Source organism: Hylobates moloch, unplaced genomic scaffold (assembly GCF_009828535.3).
Source record: "Hylobates moloch isolate HMO894 unplaced genomic scaffold, HMol_V3 SCAFFOLD_4, whole genome shotgun sequence".
NCBI lineage: Eukaryota > Metazoa > Chordata > Mammalia > Primates > Hylobatidae > Hylobates > Hylobates moloch.
In genome coordinates this window covers 47753908-47766818 of record NW_026652279.1, presented here as the reverse complement: position 1 = coordinate 47766818, position 12911 = coordinate 47753908, and the positions used below count along the sequence as shown (strand labels likewise).

General features: G+C 37.2%; 1 protein-coding gene across 4 annotated transcripts in view; it reads right to left on the bottom strand.

Annotated features, from left to right (window-relative positions):
- The window catches only part of CCDC191 (coiled-coil domain containing 191), a 97169-nt gene that overhangs the window by 46560 nt on the left and 37698 nt on the right, over positions 1–12911 (bottom strand). For all 4 annotated transcript variants that reach the window (XM_058437485.1, XM_032150141.2, XM_058437486.1 and 1 more), the window contains one exon: positions 2817–3066. In XM_058437485.1, the coding sequence (XP_058293468.1) occupies positions 2817–3066 (250 nt within the window). The remainder of the gene's footprint in view (positions 1–2816; positions 3067–12911) is intronic.

The window sequence follows — 12911 nt, the reverse complement described above, 5'->3', positions numbered from 1 at the left end:
CATATGTGTATATATGTATATATGTATATATACACATATGTGTATATGTGTATATATGTATATGTATATATGTATATATACACATATGTGTATATGTGTATATATGTATATATGTGTGTATATATGTGTATGTGTATATATGTATATATGTGTATATATGTATATATATGTGTATATATATATAGTAATTTTTCTGTTTTGCACAGGTAAAAAATACTTTCTGCTGACTTTTTTTTTTCATTTAAGAACAGTGGCACTTTGTAAGGTAAAAGGTTCCATACAGCTGTTTCTTAAGATAGAAGTCTGTCTTGGGTTTCAATGGAGACAAAATTATCTGCCATAAAGGTAAATATATTGCCCAGGGGAAGGGACCAAAATGTTATACATAAGTCCCAACAAGCATCTTCCTGATTCCCCCTTTCTGAGAGAATAAGCTTAAATTAAAACCAGCCTACTTGCTAGCAATCATCAGGGTAAAAAGCAAGGCTGGGGACCCTCCAGTGCACAATTTAATTTCACATGTCTGAATTAAGTACTTAACAGCATTATGTGGAGGGTGGAGGTGAGGGGGTAGAAGATCTTCTCCACAAGGTTTTCTAAACATGACAAGAGCAGTGATAAAAGAAGAAGCCGACAGGATTGACTTTATAAAAACTTAACAACTGTGTATAGTACCAAACACCATAACTAAACCAAAAAGACAAATGACAAAATGGAAAAAATGTTTGCAATATATAATAATAAAAGCATCAATAGTCTTAAAATATAAAGAACTCTTATAAATAAGAGAAAGATATCAAATAGAAAAATGGACAAAGGGCATGAAGAGACAAGTCACTATATATCTGTATCTTTCTACATCCATATATAGATATATATACAGTCATGCATTGCTGAATAATGGGGATTTGTTCTGAGAAATAGGTGATTTTGTTGTGTAAACACTGTACAGTGTACTTATACAAAGAAGGATGGTATAGTCTACTGCACATCTAGGCTATATGGTATAGCCTATTGCCCCTAGTCTACAAACCAGGGCAGGATGTTACTGTACGGAATACTGTAGGCAACTGTAACACATGGGAAGTATTTGCATATCTAAACATAGAAAAGGTACAGTAAAAACAGTATACAAGATAAAAAATGGTACATCTGTATGGGGGCACTTACCCTGATTGGCACTTGCAGGACTGGAAGTTGCTCTGGATGAATGAATGTGAAGGCCTAGGACATTATTATACACTAGTGCAGACTTCATAGACATTGTATACTTAGGCTACACTAAATTTATTATAATTTTTTTTCTTCAGTGATGAATTAACCCTAGCTTACTGTAACTTTCTATTTTATAAACTTTTAAATTATTAACTTTTTGACTCTTTTATAAAGTAACAGCTTAAAACACAAACATTGCACAGCTGTACAAAAATATTTTCCTTCTTTATATACTTATTCCATAAGCTTTTTTTCTGTTTTTAAAGTGGTTGTTTTTTAAAAAAATTTTAAAACACATTTTTGTTAAAAACTAAGATACAAACACACATATTAGCCTAGGACTACACAGGGTCAAGATATCAAGAAGTCACTAAGCAAGAGGAACTTTTCAGCTCCATTATAATCTTATGGGACCACCACTGTGCATGTGGTCAGTCATTCGCCAAAACATTGCTATGTGGTGCACAAGTGTATATTCAATATAAAAATGTTTAACCTTACTAGTAATCAAAGAAATACAAATGTTGAAGCAATAATAAGATGAAAATAGAACATGCATTCCATTTTTAGGTATTATCCTAAGTAAAGCATTATGTATATGTACAGATTTAGCTACTAGGATGTTCACTGAAGCATTGTTTACAATGGGGGAAAACTGGAAACAACTTAAATTCCAGTAATAGAGGAGCTAAACAAATTCCAGCTTATGGTTCGTTACAGAATATCATGTAGCCATTACAAAATGGTGGCACAGAATACTAGTCCTCAGACAGGGGATATATATTACGTCCACTTGCGGAACTTAAAAAAAAAGAGGTGCCCCACAACCAAAAATTCTGTTTTAGTAGATGTGATTCTGAGGTATACTCTCAGTTGAGAACTACTATTGCAGAAGTGTATGTAATGACAGAAAATGCTCATGTTATACTGTGAAAACGCAATTTTTTTTTTTAGAAAAACAGTAAGTATTAGTATTAAGAAGAAAAAAAACATGGCCTTCCTTTTCCTGAATTTTGGCAGACTAGAGTTCCTCAATGGCCTGACTAAAGAAAACTTAAAAGCTAAATAAAATATTGAGATAAATTTGCATATGCTTAAAGACTAGATGGCTATACTTTAACATGTTATTAGTGATTATCTACAGATGACAGAATTATAGGATGTTTTTCTCTGTGATTTTCTATCAAATTGCTACAATTAGTACATATGACTTTTCTTATTAGAAAAAGAAAAATTTTAAATTTCCCCTCTTGTAAGTCACAAACTCATTTAGAAAGGAAATGTCTGATGATCAAAAAGAGGAGTTCAAGAGTTATAGACAGTGCTTTACCTGTCTGTTCCTAAACGAATATTTCACTTAGTTGTTTTAAATGCCCTTTCAATATTAAATCCCTACTAATTTCCAATGATGCCAAAGTTTATATATGATTATAAAAAGAAGATTCAATTCACGGAAATAAACACTGCCTGAAAGGTAGTGCATTGCGGCAGCTTTAATCTTTTGATGGCCTAGACGAGGCAATCTGACAATGACTGACATACCAGCTATAAAAGCACAAACCTCAAATGCAAGTGTTTACTAAGCAGGAAAAACAACGTACCTGTCCATTTCTTACTGGTGGACCCACCATGGCTGTTGCCTCCTCGGGTAGACTGATGCCTGATGACCCACTGGCACTGAGTTTCCCCAGTGATGCTGCCTTCAGCAGTGCATCCATCTTCTTCCTAGTTTCCTCTTTTGTGAGAGCCAGCTCTCTCTTCAGGAGCTCGGCGCCATGCCAATGCTGCCATTCTGTAAAGCAGTGTCGGAGAACTTGTTTCCGGTTATACTCAGTGGCCAGTTGTTGTTTTCTAAGCAACAAAGCACTTCCATTAAAATAAGCCATTTACAGTTTGTTAATTGATAATATGAATAAAACATAAGTCCAAAAAGGTTCTAGAAATGCTCCATCTTAGCTCTCGCTTAACATTTTATATTAAGCTAAATGAAATTGCTTTACAAATTCCCCAGTGCAAAGGATCTCCTCATAGAAGGTGTCAGCACTTCAACAGATTACCTTCAAGAAGAAAGAAGAACTGTTCTGTTCTCTCATGTCACAAGGGCATGTTACATTTTTTTGATTACCATAGTTTCTGAAAGCTTTTGGAGGGGAAAGAGCAAAAAGAAGAGGTACATAAGTAACGACTTTAAAAAGATGAATGCATGAGGGAGAGAGAGGTTCAGCTATGCACGAAAATTTTAAAAAGACAGGTTTAGAGATCCCATTTGTCAATTTTGGCTTTTGTTGCCATTGCTTTTGGTGTTTTAGACATGAAGTCCTTGCCCACGCCTATGGCCTGAATGGTATTGCCTAGGTTTTCTTGTAGGATTTTAACGGTTTTAGGTCTAACATTTAAGTCTTTAATCCATCTTGAATTAATTTTTGTATAAGGTGTAAGGAAGGGATCCAGTTTCAGCTTTCTCCATATGGCTAGCCAGTTTTCCCAGCACCATTTATTAAATAGGGAATCCTTTCCCCATTTCTTGTTTTTGTCAGGTTTGTCAAAGATCAAATAGTTGTAGATATGCGGCATCATTTCTGAGGGATCTCATTAAACTAAAGAGCTTCTGCACAGCAAAAGAAACTACCATCAGAGTGAACAGGCAACCTACAGAATGGGAGAAAATTTTTGCAACCTACTCATCTGACAAAGGGCTAATATCCAGAATCTACAATGAACTCAAACAAATTTACAAGAAAAAAACAAACAACCCCATCAAAAAGTGGGCAAAGGACATGAACAGACACTTCTCAAAAGAAGACATTTATGCAGCCAGAAAACACATGAAGAAATGCTCATCATCACTGGCCATCAGAGAAATGCAAATCAAAACCACAGTGAGATACCATCTCACACCAGTTAGAATGGCCATCATTAAAAAATCAGGAAACAACAGGTGCTGGAGAGGATGTGGAGAAATAGGAACACTTTTACACTGTTGGTGGGACTGTAAACTAGTTCAACCATTGTGGAAGTCAGTGTGGCGATTCCTCAGGGATCTAGAACTAGAAATACCATTTGACCCAGCCATCCCATTACTGGGTATATACCCAAAGGACTATAAATCATGCTGCTATAAAGACACATGCACACGTATGTTTATTGCAGCACTATTCACAATAGCAAAGACTTGGAACCAACCCAAATGTCCAACAACAATAGACTGGATTAAGAAAATGTGGCACATATACACCATGGAATACTATGCAGCCATAAAAAATGATGAGTTCGTGTCCTTTGTAGGGACATGGATGAAACTGGAAAACATCATTCTCAGTAAACTATCGCAAGGACAAAAAACCAAACACCGCATGTTCTCACTCATAGGTGGGAATTGAACAATGAGAACTCATGGACACAGGAAGGGGAACATCACATTCCGGGTACTGTTGTGGGGTGGGGGGTGGGGGGGGCGGGGACAGCATTAGGAGATATACCTAATGCTAAATGACGAGCTAATGGGTGCAGGAAATCAACATGGCACATGGATACATATCTAACAAACCTGCACATTGTGCACATGTACCCTAAAACCTAAAGTATAATTAAAAAAAAAAAAAAAGACAGGTTTAGGAGAAAGAGAAAGCAACACAATTATAACACTTAACAAGTTAAATTGTCAATAATTTAAGTAAAAGGCTTACAAAAATCAAAGTAAAACTCTGAGGATTGATCTTGCGCAAGAACTGGTCAGGGAAAGGACTGCTAAAGAGAAGGACTCATTTACCAAACCCTTGAACTGAATGCATGTCTGCCCCAAGAAGGTACTTGCTAAGCACCAGATGTGTGAAGGGCAAAGGCAAGGCCCCTGGTCTCATGGAACTCATTTATTTTCTAGACCTTCCTAAGGAAGAGCTCACTTTGATTCCTGGAAACTTTATAAATGTTAGGGAATATGACTGAGGGGAGGTTGGGATATGGTGTTACTGCCAGCCACATTTTCTTCCCAATGGGAATCTCCATTAGGAGATTTGGTGGCAGTCAGTTGAGAATTCAAACATAGAGGTCTTAGATCTATCTGTAAGTGAATGGTTATTATCCTGAAGAAGTTAGCTGTGAGTGTGGAACTTATATGTGGTATCAGGGATCAGCTTTGAGGTTCAAAATATAATACTGTTTAGACACACACTGGATTGTATCTTGGAAAGGTGACTCATATAAGTTCTCCATCATACTGTTTGCATATCCATTTCTGTTAAACATACATAATGCTTAACTCTCCTCATGGACTCTTTGGGGTCATATCAAGCAAATCATGAAGTTCTTAACTCAGTGAGTCAGGAGACCATTTCTACAGTTCTTAAATGTTTATATGACTTTTAAACCTTTTTTTGACTGCAACCTACAGTAAGAAAAAATGTCACATTGTGACTCAATATACAAGTATATGTGTGTGTGTTTGTGTGTGTGTGTGTAAAAGTTTCACCAAATATTTACCCTCACCACAAGAGATATACTCTGATATTTCTAATCTATTCTATATTTCTTTAAAAAATAAGCAACCCTGCTAACAGCATATTTCATTATATTTAATTGTTTCCGTCTAATGCATTGATAGGTACTCAATAAATACTTAGAAATTCACTTACTGATGGTTTTTGTAATAAAAGTATAATATAGGTGGTAATAAATATTTACGTATGTTTTACTTTTATGAAAACAAATATCTGAGACTGAATAATCTTGAAATAAAAATTTTAGAAGAAATAACAATAAATCAGATAGCAACACAGATAAGAACAAAGCTCCAAAAATCAGTGTATAAATAGTGAACAAAAAAACCCTGTAACATTTTATTCAAGTGAGTAAAAATCATAAATTTCTACAGGATAGAAGATGTACATTGCTGTGTCTGATTAATGTGAAATTCAATTTCCATCAATCTGCTCTGGAAGGAGGAGTGTAAAATTTACCTGATGTATTAATTTCCTGTTTTTACAGCACTAACAGCCAAAAGCAGCACTGGGGTTTTGACTGTCAAGGAGATTATTTGGACACTATGAAAAGTCAAGGAGAAAAACACTTCTGTAAATATAACAAGACTAAAAAAGTAAGAAAATGAGTAAAAAAAATGCATGTTCAATATAGGGCTTAAAGCCCACTCTATAATGGTTGTGTGGGGATATGAAAATGTAGTTGGCCAGGTGCAGTGGCTGATGCCTGTAACTGCAGGAATTTGGGAGGCTGAGGTGAGCGGATCACTTGAGCCCAGGAGTTTGAGACTTGGGCCACATAGTGAAACTTCATCCCTACAAAAAATATAAAAATTAGCTGGGCGTGGTGGTGAGTGCCTGTAGTCCCAGCTACTTGGGAGGCTGAAGTGGGAGGATCACCTGAGCCTGGGAAGTGGAAATTGCAGTGAGCCGAGATTGTGCCACTGCACTCCAGCCTGGGCAACAGAGTGAGACCCTGTGTCACAGAAAAAAAAAAAAAAAAAAGTAAAAAAGAAAAAACAGAAAATGTAGTTACAATATCTGTATTTGTGGTTTGAGGCAGAAAGGCAGAAGCACAGAAGCTAGAGATCCAGAGACAAGGATAGTTCCACTACTGTTCTCTTGCAGCTCACTTCAGTAGAGTGACAATGTTGCATATAAGCCAATTTCTATACTTTCTAAAAGGTAACACTAAAACATAAATATTTCTAAAAGTGAAAAATCACTTGAATTTCTTAAACCTTAGTCAGATGCAACTTACTCTGGTATGCTCACCTAAAGAAATGGTTTCAGACATAGGTGCCAGATAATCATAAATGGAAGGGCAGAGTTCCCTTATGAAAAATAGCCTATCCCAATTTCCTTGCAATCTGAAATCAGGGAATTTCTAGCCAGAGTATATAAATTGATCATCACAATGATATGTAACTGCATGCAGAGAAAAGCAGTCTCTGCTTATCAAAGAATATAAAATACAAAAGGTTTGAATAGGAATTTAAGTATGAACCTTGCTGCCCAGGATGAACACTCAATGATACTGGGTGACTGGTGCATGTTTTGGAACTTACAAGTCAGAAGAAGAATGCTAACTAGATATGGGACACTGGGACAGCAATTGAGTTTCTCAGCCCCAGATTCATCCTCAAAAACAGTGTCAGTAAGCCCTATTATGCTGCCTATCCTACAAGAGTTTTTTTCTGAGAATCAATTCAATTTAAAACCCTGAAAATATAGACTAAAATTGACATGTAAGGTAATACCCACTGTCTTAGGACAAGACTACTAGATATCTGCAACATGTCCTGAATGTTTTAAAAGCAAATGAAAAATGATACATAATCACAAGCTGGTGATCTGATTGAGTGCTGTAATCTGATGCAGAACATAAAAAAGCAGTGACATGAACAGTGACATTTGGGATGAGCAGGTTCAGCAGGAATAGGAATGAATAAGCTCATGCATTCAATAATGTGCCAGGTACCCCCAGGGACAAAATGGAAGATAAAAAGTGTTTTAAAAAGTGTTAAAGTTTTTATTCTTCTTCTTATTATTATTATACTTTAAGTTTTAGGGTACATGTGCACAATGTGCACGTTTGTTACATATGTATCCATGTGCCATGTTGGTGTGCTGCACCCATTAACTCATCATTTAGCATTAGGTATATCTCCTAATGCTGTCCCTCCCCGCTCCCCCCACCCCACAACAGTCCCCAGAGTGTGATGTTCTCCTTCCTGTGTCCATGTGTTCTCATTGTTCAATTCCCACCTATGAGTGAGAACATGCGGTGTTTGGTTTTTTGTCCTTGCAATAGTTTACTGAGAATGATGGTTTCCAGTTTCATCCATGTCCCTACAAAGGACATGAACTCATCCTTTTTTATGGCTGCATAGTATTCCATGGTGTATATGTGCCACATTTTCTTAATCCAGTCTATCGTTGATGGACATTTGGGTTGGTTCCAAGTCTTTGCTATTGTGAATAGTGCCGCAATAAACATATGTGTGCATGTGTCTTTATAGCAGCATGATTTATAGTCCTTTGGGTATATACCCAGTAATGAAATGGCTGGGTCAAATGGTATTTCTAGTTCTAGATCCCTGAGGAATCGCCACACTGACTTCCACAATGGTTGAACTAGTTTACAGTCCCACCAACAGTGTAAAAGTGTTCCTATTTCTCCACATCCTCTCCAGCACCTGTTGTTTCCTGACTTTTTAATGATCGCCATTCTAACTGGTGTGAGATGGTATCTCACTGTGGTTTTGATTTGCATTTCTCTGATGGCCAGTGATGATGAGCATTTTTTCATGTGTTTTTTGGCTGCATAAATGTCTTCTTTTGAGAAGTGTCTGTTCATGTGAGCCAGGCTATGAAAGCCTTGTCCTCTGCCTCTGTGGTAGAGCGATCAGGAGCTTTACCAGGTGAAGATACCATGCGGCTTCTGGCTGCTCACCTGCATACCCACGTGAGCAGAGGGGACAATTGAACATGATTAACAGTCACACTCCGTAAATGATTTCCAAAAGAACACTGAAATCCGGAGTACTGGAAATGAGAATATCTGACGGCCTATTTTCAATTCAGCCTCACTTCTCCTCCCCACCTCCAGGTGAGCCTGGCGTGTTCACCCTGACCTGTTCCTACACAAGCCTGCCTATGTACTAGTTTACTAGTTCTTCTCCAAACTAAAAAATGCCCTTTTCTACTTAGCCACATTCTGCCTCTTTCAGAAGGTGGGGCCCATGAATTTCTATTTCTAGAAGGCTCCCCAGGGGATCATAATGAAGGTGGGGCCCATGAATTTCTATTTCTAGAAAGCTCCCCGGGGGATCATAATGAAGGATATCATTCATGTGTATATCACTCCTAAGTATTTATCTTATGTTGTCTTCTGTTGCAATTGTGTTAAATATTTGGGTACAATTTTAACTTCCCCATTTAGATAAAAAAACTCCTAGAAGGCAATAATGTTTAATATTTTTGTTCCCCCATCCTATCCCCAGGACTTAGGAGAGGATCTAGTTATACAGTAAACATCAGTAAAGCTGGTTGACTGAATGAATTTATCCCAATCAAACAGTATGAATGAATGAACGAACAAACGAATGAGATGGTCTGAAGAATGCCAAAGGGCCAGTTTTTTTCACTGGCCTGCCACAGTACCCTCAAATCTCTGTCACTCCCACTTTGGGCACTGTTTCCAGACAGTGCCTGTTAAAACAAACAAACAAAAAATGTCCCGGGAGGGATAACATATCAAGTGAGAATTACAGTAACAAAGAACGAAGGGCTTGAGGGACAAAGGGAAGAGATAAAAGCATGTTTCAGGAAAGGCCCAGAGCACTGGTGCAAGAGAGGGCAGGATTAAAGACTGTGGAGGTTAATACAGAGAAGGGCAGAGATGCGCTCCAGGAAAGAATTGAGAAATCTGGGAAGCGGGGCTCAGGAAGGACTGGCAGAAGATTTTTTAAAAATTTTTATTTTAATTTATCCATAGTTATTGGGGTAGAGGTGGTATTCACTTACATGAGTAAGTTTTTAAGTAGTGATTTGTGAGATTTTGGTGCAGATGTTGAAAACAAACCCTGTTTCTTTCCAATTTTGTCTGGGGCTAGCTGTAAATGTAGACAGAAAGAGGGAGAGGAGGAATGGAAGATCTGGAACCAACTTTCAAAAATGAACACGCTAAGGAAATTGAATATACAGTTCAAATTTCAATACCACCATGTCAAAGGGTCTAATTTAGTGTGTGTACTAGAATTTTGTTGTATTACTAAGTGAATCCTCAGGGTTTGGAAATATTTGTTCATGTTGAAGCTGCATCACAATATTGTAAGGAAATTTTATAACATTATTACCATAACTTCTTTTAAAATAATAAAGATGAACAAAAATAGAGTAACCACAATTCCTATCAGGAAAAGCAAGACGCATTTTTAGAAGAAATAAGTGGATGAATCCTTGGATTGCGAGTGAGACTCAGCACAGGCTCAACAAGGAAAGATGGTTGCTAAATTATGAATACTAAAAAGAGAGAGATTTGTGGTTGCTTCAGGGAGAAAGTGGGAAGAACAGAAAGAAAAGGGGGGAAAGAAAAAAGCCCACAAGTCTGGGCCCTTCATGGTGGACAGGCCAGTGAGCGGAAATCGAGGTGGCAAACACACACGTCAGTGAGGGGAGCTAGAGGATGAGGAAAACAACTGACATTTAAATAACAAACATAATAAGTAATTTCAATGTCCAGGTGAGTGAACCACAGAATCACCTGCGTTTTGTCAATCTGGTCAGAGCTAAGTTTCTATAATGAGTAACCATGATAATAAATGCTCTCTCCTATCCCTGAACTGTCTATTTAGAAAGTATGCTTCAAAACCTTATCAAGTTAAATTGCAGGAAAGGAAGCAACTGAGTTCTTCATTTGTTCCCTGACTTGCTTATTATTCAACAAGTATGGATTTGGTGTCCATTGAGGCTGCTTTTTGCTTTGTGCCCTTCAGTCATTTACTGTCTCTGGGCCTTACTTTTATCACCTGTAAAATGAGGGGCTGGATCAGATGATCCTTGAGGTGCCTTCCTGCTCTGGGGTTTTTTTTTGCTCTAAAGCTTTATAGTAAAAAATTATTATAAGTTAAATGTTTTCTAACTCTGGCAGTTAAAAACTGTTTAGTATCCATTCTAAACATTTAAAAATAGTCACCTGAAAATAATTAACAGATACAAGACAAAAAGTTCTGAGAAGATCTTTTTTAAAAAATTGGCACATTATGCTATTATGAAATCCCTATTTAGTGCTTTTATATTTAAACAGTTTAATTGGAACAGAATCTTAAATTTTCCAGATTTTCCTTATACAAGTTTCTTCTAGCATGTAAATCTCATAGGCCACTTTTAACTTCAACATCCAAGTGTCTACTCATTTTATGCCTGCACTCACATTGCATCCACTTTACAACCCGTTTCCCTTCTTTATCCAACAAATCCTGCCAGCTATTCCTTTCTGAGTAAGCTATCATCCTAATTCTTTGTATCAATCACCAGGTCCTGAGATTTTAGAAACAAACTATGGGAGAGTTTTCTGTGTTTGCCTCTATTTTTTTCACCAAAGATTTCTCCCAGCATATAATAGGAAAGGGAAATTGACTAGGTCACCCTCCTGCTTAAAAAACCTTCAAGGATTCACTTTTTTTTTCTTTTTTTTTAACCAAAGATACCTTAACTCCATGTCCTGGCATTCAAGGCTGTTCAGAAGTTGATGTACTTGACAACCACATGCTTGATAATCTCCAGCCAATCCAGATGGCTATGCTTCATGCCATCATCCCAGTCTCCCCATCTCTACCTAGGAACATCCTATTGACCATGAAGAGCTCAGATCAAGACCCATCTTCTTGACAATGCCTTTCCTGGCACTCTTTAGGAATCTCCTTAGCCACAGCTACACATTCTTGCCACATTCTCAGCAGCAGATGGAGATGTATTATTCAGTTTACAATACTAATCAACACCTGTACAGTCTCTAGATGTTGTTTTGCCCATTCAACTGTGAGCTCTTTGAGGACAAGGGGCCATGCACCAGTCTCCAGGCCTGATGCTATCACAGGATTGCACAACTTTAAGAGGCACCATGCCCTTCTATGTAACAATACTTACATTTATCATTCATGTGATTTTTCATCCTGAATGAATGACAGAACTGCCAGTAGAGAAGTGATTACTTATAAAAACATGAATTTCTCCCCAACCCCTAAGTAAACAAATGGTTCCTTCACATGGACACAGAGAGGGCAACAGCACACACCAGGGCCTGTTGAGGGGTGGAGGATGAGGGAAGGAAACTTAGAGGATAGGTCAATAGGTGCAGCGAACCACCATGGCACACCTATACCTATGTAACAAACCTGCACGTTCTGCACATCATTTATCACTTTTTTTAGAAGAAATAATGAAAAACAAACAACCAAATGGTTCATTTTACATCTGTGATTTTGATTCAAGAATGCAAACTTGAACTTGTAAATAATAATAAGAAAATTATTTGATTTTAAGATGATAGAATAAAGAAAGCCTCATTTGAAGACAGAATTCTGTGTCATTCACAAACATAAGAAGGAGCTGTTATAAAGGTGTCAAAAAACCTCTAAATAAGGTGTGGAACAAAAGATGGTAGAGTGGGAGGAATCACTTTTGGCAGGTTGGCCCTCCCAGATGGATGTTCTCTGTGTCCTTAATTAACATTTTATGTGCAGACAGTGATTTCTATGAATGAGAATTATTGGCATATAAGCCAAACACCCTCTTTTGAATTGTAAGATGGTCCAGGGTACAATGCTACTACACCAGAACGCAAGGGAAAATCCTAATACTTGCTTCCATTAAAGAAAGATCATGTACAATGTATTTTATTTATTTCATTTCATTTCATTTTATTTCATTTTATTTTATTGGGGACAGGGTCTCACTATGTTCCCCAGGCTGGTCTCGAACTCCTAGGCTCAAGTGATCCTTCTGCCTTAGCCTTCTGAGTAGCTGGGATTATAGGCACACCTCACTGCTCCCAGCTAGCATATTTAAATAATTTTGTTTACTTATAATTTTCAGTTAAAATTTTCTAGTTTGAGATGTAACATAGAAAAACTGTGATTACTATATTTTATAAGTGGTTAAGATTATTCTAGTTGGCATGTGTAAAGTTTATTTGTGGGTTCTTCAGGAGGGAAA